This window comes from Somniosus microcephalus, chromosome 11 (assembly GCF_052327205.1).
Source record: "Somniosus microcephalus isolate GS21.2 chromosome 11, FLI_Smic_1.0, whole genome shotgun sequence".
Lineage (NCBI taxonomy): Eukaryota > Metazoa > Chordata > Chondrichthyes > Squaliformes > Somniosidae > Somniosus > Somniosus microcephalus.
Window position 1 is genome coordinate 94,394,562 of NC_140997.1, and position 20,274 is coordinate 94,414,835.

Below are 20,274 nucleotides of genomic sequence, written 5' to 3' on the forward strand. Positions count from 1 at the left end.
TGTGCCCTGAAGTGCTCACTGGTCACGGAAGATATCAAGTGTACCTATGGACACTGCATGCTCCCTCTCCAGAGCCACCTGGGCATTGACAAGACTGCGGAGTAGGTAGGTAGCACCCCCCTTGAGCGCCTACAAATTGTTGTTTTAGCCAAACCCAGTTTCATGAAGTGGGATTTCAACCCACGAGGCAAGAGTGCTACTCACTGAGACACGGCTGACAGACACCCATGGCATTTGTTTCCCAAACACTGGTTTAAAAATCCCAGAATTCGATGGAGTATAAGTGGTTTGTTTATTCATTCAGAATAAAACACTCGCCAGGATCACCGCACCTTAGTCCTTGAGTATATTGTTCCGGCGCAACTAAAGATCTATTCAATTTTTTTTTAAACAGTAAACGACTACAGGTCATTCCTGGGTCTGGTTAGATGGTGGGGGCGAGGGCAATGGTCCATTGTTAAAGCTCTCTGATGATAACCTCGCTTACCTCCGATTGGTGCGGCTATGCTCTATTGAAGTTTAATGAGACACACAAAAAAGGGGCGCTGTCAATCAGGTGACGTCATGGATGCGGTGATTGGCTACATTTTGAATTGTTACAGCAGGAGTGGGCGGGGCCGGGTCGAATCCCCAGATTACAGTCTAGCAGGAGGAGGCGGTGAGTGCCACGTTGCGGCGATCAGCAGAGGCAAGGATTTAATGCAATAAGCATCCAAAGAGAGAGACGGGCCAGCCAGCCGGCGCTCGGGCAAGCTACATTATTCACCTTTCTCTAAGCTGGTGCTTTCAAAAAAATACACAGCAAAAATGTTGACCGACAATATCGTGGAGGATTTTGAACTGCGGGAGGAGGAACCGTGGTACCACCAGCAGCAGAACATGGAGCACGGTGAGTTTAAACTTTAAAGGCGGCTTTGTAGCTTGGAGCTGGTAGATAGGCACCGGGGGAAGGGGCTGTACGCTGCCAGATTTAAGCCGCTACCTTTCTTATTCATACAAAAGCAAAATACTGCGGATGCTGGAAATCTGAAATAAAAACAGAATGCTGGAAATACTCAGCAGGTCAGGCAGCATCTATGGAGAGAAAAACAGAGCTAACGTTTCAGGTCGATGACCCTTCGTCAGAACCTTTCTTATTCAGTCGGTGTTTGGCCTGAACCGGCATAAACGGAAATAGTGCAGTTCCCACCCAGCTCGACCGGCTTTTGTAAAAGAGGCAAATAGTGTCTGTGTGTCTCTTAAAATGCTTTATTTTATTTTCATGCAAACGCCAATTCAGTTATTTGTTTGTTCCCAGCCTGTAATTAACATTGATCAAGGCTTTTATTTTTCGAAATAGTTGAATTCAATCGATGTGTGCAGCACAGAAGGAGGCCATTTGGCCCATGGTGCCTGTGCCGGCTCTGTGAAAGAGCTCTCCAATTAGTCCCACTCCCCTGACCTTTCCCCACAGTCCAGTGATTCTCTCCAATTAGACCCGCTCCCCCGCTCTTTCCCCACAGCCCAACAAAATTCTCCTTTTAAATTATTTATCCAATTCCCTTTTGAAAGGTGAATCTGCTTCCGCCACCCTTTCAGGTAACACATTCCAGATCACAACACACTGCGTTATAAAAACAATTCTCCCTCTGGTTCTTTTGCCAATTATCTTAAATCTGTGTCCTCTGGTTACCGACCCTCCCTCCCAGTGTAAACCGTTTCTTATTTACTCTATAAACCCCTCATTATTTTGAACCCCTCTATTAAGCCTTCCTTTAGCCTTCTCTAATTACTGCTGTTTATGGGGCAGGTTTGTCACTACTCCAGTAATTCACCGTCTGTCTGAAGTGCTTTGACAGTGCAATAAGCTGCTATACAAGTCTGAATCTGTCTTGTATTGGAATTTTTTGAAAGGGGAGCGGACTAGATACATGTCAAGATGTGCTCATACACCAATTTAAATGTGTTTGACCGATCGGACAGTGTAATATTGCTTGGTTGCCCTCGGGGAGTAATATTTTATGAACAGTGCGATGGTTCTGGGGCAGCTTGTGGCTGCCTGCAGGTGTAGATGTGTCCACTGTTAATAAACCATTGCTCAGACCGTGCCATTCAGTTTCGCTGATTGATTTCTCTCTCCCTCTTGTTGCTGGCTGTAGACCCACAGATGCACGCAGTTCGGTAATCTTCTCCACGTGGCTGGCCTTCAAATGTTACCCTCGACGGTGGGAGTCGGCCGGCTATTTCACTGTGGGGGGGGGCTTCACAGCGGAGGCTGATCTTTGGTGGGAATCCCGGCTGACTTTTTTTTTTGCCTTCCTTCCCCCAATCCCGCAGCTCAGGGAGGTGTGAAAGAAAATGACAAGTGTGCTACCAACTTGCATTGCGACAACACACAGCAAGCTCATATTTAAAGAAAATGTCTCTCCAAAATCCACCAAAGTGCAACTTCGATTCTAATGAGGCCTGAGCAGCAAGATCTGCCAAATAATGTGTAAAAGAGGTGTTTAAAACGGTCGGATGTTCACGGTGAGCTGTCTTGTCAGCATGGGTTCGCAGCTTTTGTTGCTTTCCCCCTCTTGCATACAATGAACGCACAGACTCCAAGGGCCCGAGATGTAATCGAGGACTCGTCACTGTCGATGTCTAGGCAACGAGGCAAGGCAGTGAACAAAAGCTAGCAAAATGCTCTGAACGTATATAACGAGAATAGAAGACTATATATCTGTTGGGGTTGTACAATGCACCAGTCAGACCACATGTGCGCCTCTCTCTCTCGCTCTTGTGAATAGTATCTGTCAGATTTTAGGGGGTTCAAAAAAACACCCCTGACTTTGGATGGTAGCCTGGGGGAGTTCAAGCTGCAGGACCAACATTCCCCGCCCTTGGTTTCTCTTGTGTCTGTGATAAAATCCAAGTGAGGGGTGTGGAGTGATTTTGAAAACGATTGAGTTACAACTTCCACTCTTGCTACATTTGACCTAATTCAGTTTGTTTAGTAATTAAAAAGAGAAAATGCTAGAAACACTCAGCAGGTCAGGCAGCACCTGGAGTGAGAAACCAAGTTAAAGTTCACGTTTCTCTCTCCACAGATGCTGCCTGACCTGCTGAGTGTTTCCAGCATGTTCTGTTTTTTAATTTCAGATTTCCAGTATTTTGCTTTTGTTTTATTTTTGCCTATCGACACCTTGGTATCTTGAGTGACCTGAGTATATGCCTTCAATGCTGCAGTTATTGGACTCCCTTCCCCTGCTGTTGAAATCGATGTCTTTACACAGCCTGGCAGCTTTTATAGCAACATCACCCCAACACCTCCTTTTTTTGGAGTTTTAATGTCACCGGTGAAAGGAAAGGAAAGGTGCATTTATATAGTGCCTTTCATGATCTTTGGCTGTAAAATATTGTGGGACATCCCATGACTTACTTTTGAAGTTGTAATGTAGGGAAATGAGGCAGCCAATTTGCATCCAGCAAGGTCCTGCAAACCACAATGTGATGCACGACTAGGTAATCCTGTTGTTTTTTTTTTAAAGTGATGTTGTTTGAGTAATAAATATTGGCCAGGACACCGAGGAGAACTCCCCTGCTCTGCTTTGATTAGTGCCGTGGGATCTTTTAACATTCACCTGAGGGGGCAGACAGGGCCTCGGTTTAATGTCTCGTCCAAAAAACAGCACCTGCAACACTCCCTCACTACTGGCACTGATTATGTGCTCAAGTCACGGGAGTGGGGCTTGAACCTGCAATCTGCTGACTCAGGCAAGAGTGCTACCCACTGAGCCAAGACTGACACCAGTGATATTATCTTGCAGGGATGGGTATCTTTCTCAATAGATGTGGACAGTCTATAAGCAGCCAACATTAGCAAGACCAATTACCCAGTTACTGCCTGTTTGGAGATGGGTGAGAGGCCTTCAGTCTGCTTGCAGTCACGTTGGTGGCTGCCTCGTCTCCACTGATGGTTATACTGGTACCTGAGGTGGTGCTGGAGTCGCGGGGCAACTGAAAGCCGTGTGTGCGCGTGCATCCGTCTGTGTTGAACTTTCACTCTGCAATGTTTACTACTGCTGAGTTCAGATGTGCTGCTTGTGGCAGACTGCAATTATAAACTGCTCAAATATTGACACCCAGTGTAAATCTTTGTATTGAGCCTAAGCTGAGAATTTGTGTGTATAAAAGGTCAAACTGTCAATGTAACCTTGCTTTTCATTGGACCAGTGTTTTCTGAGGTATAACTTTCAGACCAAGTTAAAGTGAGAGACTTGTACAATGTGGGTTTTCAACCTTGGAATGAGGCAACTGAGTGGTGACCTCTGAGGTAGTAACAGAGAAACCGTGATGTATGAAGAGTTGGGAGAGCAGATATGGGGGCGATTCTGGGGTTTGGGACAGAGCGAGATGGGGGCATAATCCATACTAAAAGTTTTGAGGTGACCTGTCCACCCTTATTTCTCCTTTTGCCCCCCCCCCCCCCCCCCCCCACCCTAAGTGTTTGTGGTTAAACCCTGTAGAAAGGGTAAATCCAGAAACAAGACTTCAAATTAAACCATAATAGGTCATGAGAGCACGGGTTCAAATCGGGAACAGGCAAATCTAGGCCACGCGTCTGGAAATTCTATACCCAGTCGTCACTGAAACTATAGGCCACGCATCCGGAAATTCTATACCCAGTCATCACTGAAACCAAGACCCCACATTGTTTAACAAACGGTTGGGGGTGGGGTGAGCGGCGGCAATGTACAAATGTTCATGGCTGATGAGTTGTGATGGGCCGAATGGCCTTCCTCCTGTATCTAGGAATAACGTTTGAGTATTTAACTGCTTTTTGTTAATTTTTAGATCTACACCTGGCTGCTGAGTTGGGGAAAACTTTGTTGGATCGCAATACGGAGTTGGAGGAAGCTCTTCAGCAGATGTACGGAACCAACCAGGAACAGATCCAAGAGATTGAGGTGAGGGGTGGACTCTGCATTTTCATCTCAATAGTTTGAAGGAAAACAAAATGAGAATCAGCGCTGGAAGGAGGGCTGTAGTCAGCACAGATCAGACTTTTGGTATCAAACCAGCTCTACATTCTCTCCAGTGTGAGCAGATAACCATAGAACATGAGCTCCTTTAGCCTCTGCAAGCTAGGGTTGTATTCCTTGGAATTTAGAAGGTTAAGGAGTGATTTGATCGAAGTTTTCAAGATAATAAAGGGAACTGATGGGGTAGATAGAGAGAACCTATTTCCGCTGGTTGGGGAGTCTAGGACTAGGGGGCATTGTCTAAAAATTAGTCAGACCTTTTCAGGAGTGAAATTAGAAAACACTTCTACACACAAAGGGTGGTAGAAGTTTGGAACTCTCCCACAAATGGCAATTGGTGCCAGATTATTTGTTGATTTTAAATCATAGATTGATAGATTTCTGCTAACCAATGGTATTAAGGGATATGGGGCAAAGGTGGGTATATGAAGTTAGATAGCAGATCAACCATGATCTCATTGACTGGTGGAACAGGCTCAATGGCCTCCTCCTGTTCCCATGTTGCTCTTCTCCTGTCTCGTTATGTTCTTACCAAACAGACTTGTGCTGTACAGGTGCATGCAGAACAAAAGTCTTCAATAATCTCTGCTCTTTCGTTGCCATTTACCTCACCTGAAGGTGTGACCCTCCTTGCATTGGCAGGCTATTTTACTGTGGGGACGGGGGTGCTGCACAGCTGAGCGCCATCCTGTGTGCCTGTGCACTCCAGCAGGTATCACTGGGCAATCATCGGGTAGCTTAAATCAACCTCCTTGCCCCACTCCTCCGGCCAGATGTGCTGCGGCCAATTATTAATGTAACTTCCTGCCAGCTGGTTGAGTTAGTACAGACCAGGAAACGGGTGGAGGCCATTCAGCCCCTCGAGACTGTTCCACCATTCAATTAAACCGTGGCCCGCCATGGTTCCGAATCCTTTAAATCAAAGGTGTGACCTTGTTTCTGTGACGGCACAGCATCACGTAACTCTTCAAGCAGAGCCATGGGGGGAGCTCGTGGATTGGACCGCGCGTGCTGCCAACCAGCTTTGCTTTGCTCTTCTAAGCGGGAAGACAATGGAACGTGAGCCTCTTGGCCTCCTCTGTGCTCCCTGCTCATTCAGTTCTTGCTGACTGGATTTCTGCTGTGTGGAAGCATTGTGACGTTCCTGCAGCTCCCAGCAAAAGCACGTGCTAGTGTCTGAAGGAAAGGAACCTGGCATTATTAATACTGCTCTGCAATTTGCATGTGTTGGAAAGCTGACCTCTGCTGTTTTACTGTCGCTCTTCGTCCTCTGAGCAAGGCATCGCACATAGGTGCGGTTAATAAATACTGAGAGCTCACACAGGATCTGTGCTACCCGTTGGCATGATTTTTTAAATGATCTTTTCTCTCTCTCGCCTTCTCTGTCATTGACCATTAACCTGGTGTTGTGCTAGAGCTGCTTGCCCCTTGCCCCCTCTCTTTCTTTTCTCCTTCTCTCTCCCTGTTTTACGAGTGTTCATTTTCACCTCGTTCCCTGGGCCAGCGTTGGGATTGTGCCACCCTTGCAATTGCACAGAGCCTTGGGCGGATCCAGTGATAAGCATTTAGTGTTGTATAGTGAAAATGTAGGGGACGGGACCAAATCGAACCCTTGCACAGGTGAACACCACTCCCTTTTTGTTGAATTGTACAAGATGTTTTTCTTTCTCTCCTGAAATTGCTGAGCGTTTGTTGTGATCTCTGAACTTTGACATGCAGCAAAACCAGTCAGGTGACATGATTGGCGGTTCAAATAGAAAGAAAGGCTTCAGGGCGTCCCAAAGCACTTTACAGCCAATGAAGTACTATTTGAATGTGGTCACTGTTGTAATGTAATGTAGGAAACGCGGCAGCCAATTTGCGCACAGCAAGCTCCCACCGCAGCAATGTGATAATGACCAGATAATCTGTTTTTAGTGATGTTGGTTGAACGATAAATATTAGCCAGGACACCTACTTGTCTTCGAATAGTGCCCTGGAATCTTTTACATCCACCTACATTACAACAGTGACCATGCTTCAAAAGTACTTCATTGGCTGTAAAGCTCTTTGGGACGTCAGGTGGTCATGAAAGGCGCTATAGAAATGCAAGTCTTTTTTTCTTTTACCTGAGAACCTTGGTTTAACATCTCATCCGAAAGACAGCACCTCCGACAGTGCAGCACTCCCTCAGTACTGCATGGCAGTGCCAGCCTGGATCATGTGCTCAAGTCTCTGGAGTGGGACTCGAACCCACGACCTTCTGACTTCAAGGCAAGAGTGCCACCCACTGAGCCACAGCTGACACCAGATCGAATCTCTTGACTGCTCTGCCATTATTTATTGTCTGATATTTTAAATTCTCTCATAGTCTCTAGTTAAATGGCGTTCCTTGGCTTTTATTTTTGCATTACCCAGAATCAGTCCCTGCCCCCTCCTTGTATGTAAAAACTCGGCTAATGATTCCTCAATCATTGGAACCCTGCCCTGAACTCTCCCACCAGCCCCTCGGTCGCAGAATGCTGCACAGCTCCGTGGAATCTGACGGATCCCTGCTCAACCATGTGTCCAGGTGTCAATGTTACATGTGTAAGTTTAGTCTCGCTCACTGTGGCTCCTGCTTATTCAATGACTGAGCTGCTTTAATCAGTTGGCTCTTATTAAGACTGGTCACCTGGTGTGAAGGTCAAAGGGCAGTGAATTGGTCTGCTCCTGGTGTAAGGGTCAAAGGGCAGTAAGTTGGTCTGCTCCTGTGCTTGGTGACATCTGCCAGTTGGAAGGCCTGGGAACATAGGATTGCTGGCTACGGTGTCTGACTTGCCTGTGTTTCAGTGTTGTGTGACTGGGAGCCTGGTGTCTGCTGGCTAGGAGTTTCCCATCACCACCAGGCACTGTGTGAAGGTCACTGTTTGGAGCACCTGATTTACTTTCTGTTAAACCCAGTGTGTCCAATGCTCGACACTGAGTCCCACGATTTGCAGAAGAGTTTTTTTAACACTGAATTCACATGGAAAGTTTGAACTTGGAAAGTTATGTTTGCTCCGACTCTTGGTGGATTTGTCCAAAGAACGGCAATTGAAAAGGAAATGTTTAGAGATGAGAATGAGTCGCCGCGTGGGGTGGTGGTGAGAATCGATTTTACTGAGAGGAGGTTAAGTGAAGCTATGGGGGTAGGTGACGGTTAAATGTCTGTGTTGCATTTAGACAGCTTCTTCTGATTTTCTCTCTCCTCCCTAATCCCTGGGGGAGCTGGTTTCAACATTGTGTATCTGGGCTACTGGGTCTGCCCATACAACTGGTCACAATTTGGATAAGGACTGTGGCACTGACTAAACTTGTCTTTTCAAGGTTTAGTAATTTGGAGAAGTCCACTATGTTAATTCATTTCTCTTGAGGTTTTTTTTTTAATGTTGCATCAAAGATATTCGATAACCTGATGCCTCCAAGCTCATCAGTTCTGATTCCTGTAATTTTCCACTCCTTGTGCTCAGTGAATTTCTCCCACGTGGACAGTCAGATCCTCTTGCCCTTTAATATCCTGCACTCACAGAATGTTCGGATGGCCTTTACAATCACTTGCCCTTTCGCTGCTTTTTAAAGACTTCACCTGCACTCGAAGCCAGAGCTAAATTAGTGACAAAACCATAAATGGATTGCTAGCCGAAAGGCTGAAATTGTTCTCTTCAGCAGGTTTATTGAAATCGGTAATCATCTAGACATTGAAAGAAAGACTTGCATTTCTATAGTGCCTTTCACAACCTCAGGGCATCCCAAAGCGCTTTACAGCCAACCGAGTACTTTTTTTTTTTTTTGAAGTGTAGTCACTGTTGTAATGTGGGAAACGCGGCAGCCAATTTCCGCACAGCAAGCTCCCATAACGAGCAATGAGATAAATGACCAGATCATTTTTTTTTGTGATGTTGGTTGAGGGATAAATATTGGCCCAGGACACCGGGGAGAGATTACAGGGCTGTGTTCGTCATTTAAAAAAAATTATTCGTATATGGGTTGTGGACGTCGCTGGCAAGGCCAGCATTTATTGCCCATCCCTAATTGCTCTTGAGAAGGTGCTGGTGAGCCGCCGCCTTGAACTACTGCAGTCCGTGTGGTGAAGGTACTCCCACAGTGCTGTTAGGGAGGGAGTTCCAGGATTTTGACCCAGTGACGATGAAGGATCGGCAATATATTTCCAAGTCAGGATGGTGTGTGACTTGGAGGGGAACTTGGAGGTGGTGGTGTTCCCATGCGCCTGCTGCCCTTGTCCTAGGTGGAAGAGGTCACGGATTTTGGAGGTGCTGCCGAAGAAGCCTTGGCGAGTTGCTGCAGTACAAATTGTACATGGTACACACTGCAGCCACGGTGTGCCGGTGGTAGAGGGAGTGAATGTTTAAGGTGGTGGATGGTGTGCCAATCAAACGAGCTGCTTTGTCCTGGATGGAGTCGAGCTTCTTGAGTGTTGTTGGAGCTGCACTCATGATGCAATGTTAGCTAACTGTTGGCCGATGTGCAGGGCTGGAATGTGGACAGTTGGTCTCTGGACTCGGTGCAGTCTGTGTTGTAGAGAGGAATGAGAGAGCTGGAAACCATACCAACTGCTGCCTGTGGTCTGGAATCTGGGTGGGTGTTGCTTGGATTGCTGTGCCTGGAACGCTGACATCACGTGCAGATGCACTGCTCCTTGCGGAAGCTGTACATTTATTCGTCAAAAGTCCAATACTGCGATATCGACTTCGACACGGGCAGCTTCCAAAATACAATTTTCTCTTCCATTAATTAAAAAATGATCGCTGAATTAGTCAGCCGGTTAGTAGCTGGCAAGTGACATACAATTAAAAAAAAATATTTCTTTGAGTGCATCTTAATCTTCAGTAGAATATAGATTTAGGTGCCTTCATCAGACCCTGTGTATAACTGTACATGGACTGCTTCTAAAATTCTCATCCTTGTTTTCAAATCCCTTCATGGCCTCGCCCCTCCCCATCTCTCTAACCTTCTCCAGCCCCACAAACCCTCTGCGATCTCTGCGCTCTTCCAATTCTGGCCTCTTGAGCATCCCTGATTTTAATCGCTCCACCATTGACAGCCATGCCTTCAGCTGCCAGGGCCCTGAACTCTGGAATTTCCTCCATAAACCCCTCCGCGCCTCTCTCTCCTGCGTTAAGACGCTCCTTAAAACCTACCTCTTTGACCAAGCTTTTGGTCACCTGTCCCAATAACTCTGTGGCTTGGTGTCCAATTTTTGTTTGAGAACGCTCCTGTGAAGCACTTTGGGATGTCTTACTATGTTTATGGCGCTATATAAATACAAGTTGTTGAAACCAATGGCTGGTGAATGACCCTGCCTGAGGTTGCATGGTGCAGCGCAGGTTGAGGTTTGGACTCTGTCTCGGTGCCCCCCCCCCCCCCCCCGGAGCCATTGGAGGAGCTTGCATCCTGCAATCTATGGAGGGTGCAGTTTGAGAGTTCAAATCCTGCCGTGGCGAGGTGTGAAATATGAATCCAATAAATCTAGCACCAGACAAATGACCCATGAATGCTGAGTTTTTAAATGAAAACCGGGAAATGATGGCGTTGCACAGCAGGTCAGTCCCTATTGGTGAAGAGAGAAGATAGGGTCTGGGGTTCCAGGGTTTTAGTTCAGATTTCTGCCATTTTCAACTTTTCCTTTTTGATATTTGGCTGAATTCAGTCTGGTGTTGTAGAAATTAAATTGAGGAGAATTGAACCTTTAACATTGTATTGCTGCTCATTCCCCCTCTGGAAGAGTTTCTCCCGACGCAGAAACTAGCAAATGCAAGCAATCTGAGGAAATCTCTTCTGAAAGAAAAGGGTTTACAGCATTAACTGCCAGAACTCCTCAGTGTCACAGCCACTTGCTGCGATGCCATGAATTTCTGATTTATCTCCCTCAGCGTATTGGGTGTTACAGTGCACTCTATTTTTGACCTTGAATGTTTAAGCTTTGGTGCAGCTTTCTTCCCTTTTTTCTCCCCCCTTTTTTTCCTCTTTACTTTTTTTTCCCCCCTCTCTCTCCCTTTCTACTCGTTTGACCTGGTGAACACTGTTGGGAAATCTTCCCACCATGGTCGCAACAATCACAAGGGGGATGATTCTCCTCCAGGTTAAGAAGTTGTGCAAGAGTTATGTGTGGGCTGGGGAGAAAGAGTTGTGCCTGTCCTCAAGCCTCCAGTCTGAAGGTGTCTTCCTAAAAACATTGCTGTCTGTATTTGAGTTGTTTCTCAGTCCAGTCATTTGATAACCAGCGACAAAATGGATTGCAATCCACGGAGGAGGGAATGTTTCCTTCCCCTCTCCTGAAATGGTATTTTATTCTAAGGAACCGCACGGATGACCATTGAGTCAACCTGGACAATACAAGTCTTCATATAATCATTGAAGTTTACGGCACAGAAGGAGGCTATTCGGCCCACCGTGTCTGTGCCCGGTCGAAAAAGAGCTATCCAGCCTAATCCCACTTTCCAGCTCTTGGTCTGTAGCCCTGTACGTTGTACCACTTCAAGTGCATATCCAAGTACTTTTTAAACTTGATGAGGGTTTCTGCCTCTACCACCCTTTCAGGCAGTGAGTTCCAGACCCCCACCACCCTCTGGGTGAAAAAGTTCTCCTGCACACTTTCCACCAGGGGCCACTGGACAGATTGGTGAACAGGCATCCTGCCTGAATTATTTTCTTTCTCCCATACCTCTGCCTCAACTCGGCTGTGTTAACTCATCAAAATGTGAACCTTCCCAATCTTAATGGCTCAGTATACCAGGCAGTGCCTTACTCAGTCATTGGGATATTAACTTGGCATTGCTCCCCATGTCTTGCTGATCTTAATGGCAAAGTCCTTGGGCTATTAACTTGATATTGGGGGGAAAATATTGAATCCTTGTTGCCTGTGACACAGACAGTCAGTGTGCTTTTGAAAGTTCTCCTGTAACGCTGATGCACTGCTCCCCAGTGTCTTGCTAACTAAATGTGGATTCTTGTAATGGGTGGAATAGCTGGATGTGCGGAGTGTGAAACTTGCTGCGACATGTCCTTGCTTGCCGGACTGACTCCTGTTTGTCTTCCAGTATCTCACGAAACAGGTAGAGCTCCTCCGTCAAATGAACGAGCAGCATGCTAAGGTTTACGAGCAGCTCGATGTGACTGCCCGAGAGTTGGAGGTGACCAATCAGAAACTTGTTGTGGAAAGCAAGGCATCACAGAATAAGATAATAAGGTAGTAAAATATTTCTGCAGCGAGATTATCTTAAATATTAAAAAACTTGCATAGGGCACATTTTGTGGTCACACTTTTTGTGTCGACATTTGCGATTGAAAATTTCCATAGCACCATTTCCCATTCAATTTTGCTATGTCAACGGTCACAATGGAATTGCATGCTCTGGCCATCAGGTGGCTCTGTGGAACGCCTTTCTGAACCAACACCATCTTGTATAGAAAAAAATTGATGTTCATCAACGGATGTTCATGGCTGTGTTAAGCTGACAGAGACTCGGACCTGTGAAAACTGGCAGACTACATGCAAACTTGGGATTAATGAAAATTTGAATTTGGGCCGGACACTGAGGGTTCCTCAGAATACCTGACGTCACAAATAACTTGCAAGTTGAACTTTATAGAATGTCACAATTGCCGTGGTTCCACACCTGGTGTTTTACTTATAAAATATAAGTAAAATGTAATAGGGGCCGAGGTTATGATCTGAAATTGTTGAACTCGATATTGTAAAGTGCCTAATCGGAAGATGAGGTGCTGTTCCTCGAGTTTACGTTGAGCTTCCGTGGAACAATGCAAGAGGCCAAGGACAGTGAGGTCTGAGTGGGAATGGGGCGGTGAATTAAAATGACAGGCGACCGGAAGCTCGGGGTCACCCTTACGGACTGAACAGAGGTGTTCCGCAAAGTGGTCACCCAATCTGCGTTTGGTCTCCCCAATGTAGAGGAGACCACATCGTGAGCAGCGAATACAGTATACTAGATTGCAAGAAGTACAAGTAAATCGCTGTTTCACCTGGAAGGGGTGTTTGGGGCCCTGGACAGTGGGAAGGGGGGAGGTATAAGGGCAGGTATTACATCTCCTGCGCTTGCACAGGAAGGTGCCAGGGGAAGGGGTGCTGGGGGTGATAGAGGAGTGGACTAGGGTGTCTCGGAGGGAGCGGTCCCTACGGAATGCTGAAAGGGGAGGGGAGGGGAGGGGAAGATGCGTTTGGTGGTGGGATCACTTTGGAGGTGGCAGAAATGGCGGAGGATGATCCGTTGAATGTGGAGGCTGGTGGGGTGAAAGGTGAGGACAAGGGGAACCCTATCGTGGTTCCGGGAGGTAGGGGCAGTGGTGAGGGCAGAAGTGCGGGAGGTAGAACGGACACAGTCAAGGGCCGTGTCAACCACGGTAGAGGGGAATCCTCGATTGAGGAAAAAGGAAGACATGTCGGAAGCACTGGTATGGAAGGTGGCATCGTCGGAGCAGATGCGGCGGAGACGGAGAAACTGGGAGAATGGAATAGAGTCCTTACAGGAAGCGGGGTGGAAGGAAGTGTAGTCCAGGTAGCTGTGGGAGTCAGTGGGCTTGTAGTGAATATTAGTCAATAACCTATCCCCAGAGATCGAGACTGAGAAGTCAAGGAAGGGAAGAGTCAGAGATGGACCATGTGAAGGTGAGGGAAGGGTGGAAATTGGAGGCAAAGTGAACGAAATTGTCTAGTTCAGGGCGAGAGCAGGAAACTGCACCGATGCAGTCATCAATGTATCGGAAAAAGAGGTGAGGGAGGGGACCCGAGTAGGACTGGAACAAAGAGTGTTCCACATATCCCACGAAAAGGCAGGCATAGCTAGGACCCATGTGGGTACCCATAGCAACACCTTTGATTTGGAGGAAATGAGTGGAGTTAAAGGAGAAGTTGTTCAATGTGAGAACAAGTTCAGCCAGGCGGAGGAGGGTAGTGGTGGATGGGGACTGGTCAGGCCTCTGTTCAAGGAAGAAGCGGAGCGCCCTCAGGCCATCCTGGTGGGGGATGGAGGTGTAGAGGGATTGTACGTCCATGGTCGTACATGTTGTCTGTGGACCGAGTTCTACGTGGTCTTTCTGGTTTGCTTGGGTAGATCTGTGCATGTCTTTAAACATTCTAGCTTAACTTGCGTCAACTTGCATTTCAAATGTCACTAACTTCTAAACGTCGTACTGGGCTAAACTTTACAACAGCAGGCCAATATTCAATAGAGAGGATTACACAGAAGGTCCATCAACATCTGAGAAGAGAAGGCAGATTGATGTTTGATTTCTGAGCCCTGTTCATGGACATTGCTGTTGTACTGCGGTGAAGGAGGAGGTTTCTGCAGCTCACTGGAGGGCCCTGGCTCTGGTGGGATGAGGGGTGGAGGAAGAGAAACTACAGCCTACATCCTGCACCCACAAAGAACGTGCACATGGTGCCTGTAGGAAATTTGCTTCTAGCTGGGCTCCAGAACCTTAACCACTTGGTCCAGTTTTAAGTTGAAATGTTCTTTTGTTTCATCCTGCCCCCCCCCGCACTTTTCACCCCACCATAGGCGGCCGCACCTTCAGCCGCCTAAGCCCCACACTCTGAAATTCCCTCCCTAAACCTCTCCACCTTCCTCTTCTCATAACTTGTATTTATATAGTGTTTAATGTAGTAAAAACATCCCAAGGTGCTTCACAGGAGCAATTATCAAACAAAGTTTGACACCGAGTCCAAGAATGAGATATTGGAACAGATCCAAGATAGGTTTTAAGCAGCGTCTTAAAGGAGTAGAGATGCAAAGCGGTTTAGGGAGGGAATTCCAGAGCTTGGGACCGAGGCAGCTGAAGGCACGGCCACCACTGGTGGGATGAGGGAAGTGGGAGATGCACAAAACTGGCCAGATAAGACATTCTCTCTTTCTTTGGTCGCCCATCCCTAAACTCTCTCTTCCTTTTAGCTTGACGATCGTGTCCCCTAAATCTCTGAAGCACTTTGGGATGTTTGCTAAATGGGGGGTGGGGGGGGGGGGGGAAATCCCCCCAGTATCTCCCCCATACACTCGCTGTTCTTCATCCAAAAGCAATTTATAAATCTGCTCCATTCACAGCCCTGTAAACTAAGGACGCCTGCAAGCGTGTTCTGATGATCGACCTGATCAGACTGAGGTCATTGATTACATGTCGCTTACTGTGACCTTGACCCCCAGCTCTCCAGGGCAGCGTCTTTAATTGAATTTGTCTGGTCTTGTATTTGGTAGCTTGGCGGAGACAATCGAGGGTCTCCAGTCTCACGTGGACGAGCTCCAGAGGCAGATGGAGGAGCTGAAGGCTGGCTCCCAGCAAGAAGGAGCCGAGCAGCGGAGAGCAATGAACAGCCTGCCCTGCCTGAAGGAGCTGTACGACCTTCGAAAGTAAGTTGCCGCTTGCTGATTCTCTCAATGATTTTAGTTTTATTTAACTTCAACCCTTTTTTGGTATCTGCACTTTTTATTTAGTCGTTTATAATGCATGTTTGTGCTTTTCAAACTGATAAACTGTACAATGTACGTTGATGTCAGCTGTGGCTCAGTGGGCAGCACTCTCGGCTCGGAGTCAGAAGGTCGTGGGTTTAAGTCCCACTCCAGAGACATGTACGCATAATCTAGGCAGACACTCCAGTGTAGTACTGAGGGAGTACTACACTGTTGGAGGGGCAGTACCGAGGGAGCGCTGCACTATTGGAGGGGCAGTACCGAGGGAGTACTACACTGTTGGAGGGGCAGTACCGAGGGAGCGCTGCACTATTGGAGGGGCAGTACCGAGGGAGTACTACACTGTTGGAGGGGCAGTACCGAGGGAGCGCTGCACTATTGGAGGGGCAGTACCGAGGGAGTACTACACTGTTGGAGGGGCAGTACCGAGGGAGCGCTGCACTATTGGAGGGGCAGTACTGAGGGAGTGCTGCACTGTCGGAGGTGCCGTCTTTCGGATGAGACATTAAACCGAGTCCCCATCTGCCCTCTCGGGTGGACTTAAGATGCCACGGCCACTATTTTGAAAAAGAGCAGGAGAGCTCTCCCCGGTGTCCTGGAGCCAATATTTATCCCTTAACCAACACCTGAAAAAAAACAATTATTTGGAATTGGAATAATTTAACTCTGGGACCTGGATTTTACTCTTGACAAACAAGAATAGTTTCCACTGCAAATCCCACAACATAACTGCTATAATTAGGAGCATCAAACTCCAAGAGGCACCTGGGGCCTTGTGTTTGTTGTGACAATACAATGCTCCAATAGATGGTGTTTTATATTTAACGTCTCATCCAAAAGACGGCACCTCCGACAGTGCAGCACTCCCTCAGTACGGCACTGGAAGTGTCAGCTTGGATTAAGCACTGAACTCTCTGGAGTGGGACTTGGACCCACAACCTTCTGACTCCGAGGCGAGTGTGCTGCCCACTGAGCCACGGCTGACACTTCCTGGATCAGTATAACTACATAGTATCCCTGGGGGCTACTCTTCGAGGGCTTGACAGGGTAGCTGCTGAGGCTGTTTCTCCCGACGAGAGAGTCTAGAACTAGGGTGCATAGTCTCCGGGTAAGGGGTAGGCCATTTAGGACTGATGAGGAATTTCTTCACTTGGAGGGTTGTGAATCTTTGGAATTCTCCACCCCAAAGGGCTGTGGATGCTGAATTGTTGAGTATATTCAAGGCTGAGATAGAGATTTTTTGGACTCTAAGGGAATCAAGGGATATGGGGATCGAGCGGGAAAGTGGAGTTGAGGTAGAAGAGCAGCCATAATATTGAATGGTGGAGCAGGCTCGAGGGGCTGTATGGACTACTTCTGCCCCTAATTCTTGTGTTCTTACGCACTAACCGATCTAGGGAGCTCTGACACAACTTTGAAAGTTAAATGATTCTCTGGATATTGGGCTGGCTGGTTCATTATTCTTTTGCTTTGTGTCAACAGGTACTTTGTGTATGACCATCTGTTTGCTGCGGAAATCACGTCGAATGAAACCCTCGTTAGTCCGTTGGAGGATGAAAACGAGAGGTTGAAGAAAAATATGAGCATGCTCCGGAGCCAGCTGACCCTGGAGAGGCAGCGGAGGGAGAGCGTGGAGCAAGAGTATTCCCTTGTCCTGAAAGAAAACAGTGAGCTGGAGAAAAACATTGCCAATTTGGATGATTACAAGCAATGCATTCAGGAGCTGGAGAGCAAGGTGGTGGAACTACGCCAGAAAAATCAAGGGGGCACCGACTTTGTCAGCGTGGTGGACAACCTGCTTCCCGAATCCATCCTGTTTTCTGGGAAGGATTCTTTGGACCTTGTTCACTTCTTCGGGGCCAAGGTTTGCGTGAATGGGGCGAGCTCGCCGACAGAAGGTGGGCCACTGAGCCGTAGCTCCAGCGAGACCCTGCTGGGGAGCAGCTCCGACGAGGACCTGGCGAGGGGACACGAGCAGACCTGCATCAGGAGGGCGGAGGCCGTGCGTCAGCGAGGCATCTCGCTCTTGAACGAGGTGGACGAGCAGTACAGCGCCCTGCAGCTGAAATACAATGAGCTGCTGAGCAGGTGCAGTCGCCCCGGAGACTCCTTGAGCCATAAGGCCGTGCAGACCCCTCGCCGCCTCTCCCAGGACCAGTCTCGCAAAGCCTCCCAGAGCGACCAGCAGACTTTGGCCAGCGAGGGTCCCGAGCTGGCCACCTGCACTGCTTGGCTCCCCACTGTGGAACTGGCCAGCTCGTCCAGCAATACCCAACCAGAATACAAAATTTTGTTCAAAGAAATTTTCAGTTGTATCCAGAAAACAAAAGCAGAGATCCACGATAACCGATCGAAATACAAACCTGTCTTCTCGCAATGTCCAGATGTAGCTCAGTTACAGCAAGAAGAATAGAGAAAGTACCAATATTGTTGTATCTGTAGTTGCAATAAAGTATTAGGAATTGAAAAGCCGCAGGAAACCTCTTAACTTATTTTGCGAATAATATATATATATAATTCCCATTACGAAGATCCGAGAATCTAATGTAATGAGCTAAAAGGTCTATTTAATACAAATGTATTTGTAAATCTGTCTGTGGTAAGGAGTGTGACGGAGTGACTTTCTCATCCAAAGAAAGTCAACTTTATAAAAAAAAAACAAAAAAAAAACACGTTTGTCTTCAGATTGTACAATTATTGTGCTAAACTATTGTGGAATATCAATCTGTGACACTCTAGCTGTATGCGATTTTGTGCTACCTAAATAACTAGCTAATGTATGCTGGGGAGGTGAAGGCATTTTCTGGTGTAGTCCCAAGACCTGCAGAGCAGGAAAGACCTTTGGGTGAATCCCTGGTCTTTACCGAGTGGGCTGGGCTCCTTGCAATGGGAGTGCTACATTGGCCTGGATGAGTGCTGCCAGGGTTGCAACTTCTGTGCACTGCCCAGTGGCCTTTGCTGAAACATGTCTATATGACGTTAGATGAGAAAGAATCCGTGCTGCCAGTTGGTGTCTGGACTTGCACATAAAGCATGGTGGCTGTAGTAAAGTATGCTGGAACTGTGTCCTAGCATGAATTGGCCCCTTTTTTGGAGGAGGAGAGTAAAGGGGAACAGGGGTGCTTTTCCTCAAAGGGGACTTGTTAGAAACAATGTTTAGTGAGTTTGTTTTCAAAGCAGACTCGTGTACAGGCTGTTGCTGTTCAATGAACAAAGATGTGTTGGAGCAAAACTTTTTTTTAGTTCAGCCCTGTATTGCTAACCATTCCTATCGTGCAATATTGTGTACTTCGGAACCTCTTCTCTCAAATGTGCAATTCCTTTAGGTTGGTTCAAGGCGATCACCCCGATTCCTTGTGTGAGGAGTGCAGGAGGCTTGCAAGTGGAAAACTGCACCAAACTTTACCCAACAACGAAGCTATGCTGGCAGAGGCTGAATTCAATGTAGATTCTGTAATTGTATTTTGGTTTGAAATTAAACAAGTTTGGGTGCTTGTAGATGGGGTGGAGGTGGCAGTTCACAGCTGCTACAGAAATTGTTAGAAAATAAAATGTGTGAACACCATGGGTAATTGCATCATGTGGTGTGGGAGTAAGGTGAAGAAGGGAGAGTGTTGGCATCTGCAATGTTTAGTTTGGCAATCTCGAACACAAATAGAAAATGCTGCAAACACTCAGCAGGCCAGTGTCTGAGAGAGCAGAGGAGTTAATATTGCAGCTATGGACCCTTCCTCCGAGCTGGAGGAGATCACAGGACAGTTACAAAATGAGGGAACAGGAGAAAACACAAGTAGGAGAGAGGAAATAGAATGATTTGTAAAGTGCTCGAGTGGAAAGTAAGACATTTGAAGGGGGTGGAGGTGGGTGAAGAGTGAAATACAGAAGGGGGGATGGGAAGAGAAAGGGGGGGGCGATAGGACAAAGCTCCTGACCATTGGCACCCTCCTGGGAGGTGACTGGGACATTGGGTAACAATAGGTGAACTGGACTGCATCTACCCTACTGACTGACTCAATGACACGGCCGGGGTTTGCACACACAGCATTGCAACTGAGTTACTAGAAGTGTTCCACCACTTTTACCTTGGTAAGAGTCATTGTTTCCCGAGGGACTAAAGGGGAAAAATATAGAAGTACATTTGGAATTCAGTCTTATGCTTTGGTTAATTGTGTACAACTGGCACAGATGAGACCAAACCAACTGTTCAACCTCACACCAATAAACTGCTTGGGGCCACCGTACAATGAGGCATGTCTGTAACTGGATGGGTAAAAGTTTGCAATGTATTTTTGCCACAATTGCAGAGTTAGTGAACCATTTTCAATCGTCTCTTTTGGAAACGCATAGCCCTCTACACGAGTCACATTGTCCAAGTCCTTCGTTCACTTTATAGGTAAGTGTGCTGGGGATTATGGGCACAGTGGAACTTGGTTAAACCCACTTGCTGCTACTGGGCCAGAGTGTCTCGACAGGAGCGGACGCAGCCTTTGTGAGCTCATTGCCAAATTGTGTGTCTTTTGAAATGTCTAAATACGAAGCGGGAATTCAATAGAAACAAGTTATAGTTTGTATTTGAGTGTTGGTCTTCTGTATGACAAAGTAGAATCATTCTGGAATTGCTGCTTGTATCTAGTCTCCTGTCTCTCACCCACTCTCCCTCAAATATTGCAATGTCAGTATTTAAAGTTTTAATAAACAATTGTTCTGTTTTCAGTTTCTATGGTCTGTTTTATGCTGTGGTCACATTACATAAACTATAGTCCACCTGGCTCTGATAAATGCAAAAAGTAGTTGGCATGAATAGCAGGACAGATTGTAAGAATTCACCA

At 47.0% G+C, this 20,274-nt stretch overlaps 1 protein-coding gene across 1 annotated transcript; it reads left to right on the forward strand.

Moving 5' to 3' along the window:
- The first annotated feature begins 606 nt into the window (after positions 1-606).
- On the forward strand, positions 607-20,028 carry cdr2a (cerebellar degeneration-related protein 2a). Its single transcript, XM_086001081.1, has 5 exons — positions 607-889; positions 4,819-4,931; positions 12,065-12,213; positions 15,233-15,385; positions 16,928-20,028. The coding sequence occupies exons 1-5, from the start codon at positions 808-810 to the stop codon at positions 17,856-17,858; spliced, it is 1,428 nt and encodes a 475-aa protein (XP_085857207.1). The 5' UTR covers positions 607-807; the 3' UTR covers positions 17,859-20,028.
- Positions 20,029-20,274: the final 246 nt, after the last annotated feature.

Excerpts from the sequence above, each read along its gene's own strand:
- cdr2a (XM_086001081.1), top strand. The coding sequence starts at position 808 with ATGTTGACCGACAATATCGTGGAGGATTTTGAACTGCGGGAGGAGGAA. Across the intron at positions 4,932-12,064 it reads AACAGATCCAAGAGATTGAG|TATCTCACGAAACAGGTAGA; the intron begins GTGAGGGGTGGA and ends TTTGTCTTCCAG. Across the intron at positions 15,386-16,927 it reads GAGCTGTACGACCTTCGAAA|GTACTTTGTGTATGACCATC; the intron begins GTAAGTTGCCGC and ends TTGTGTCAACAG.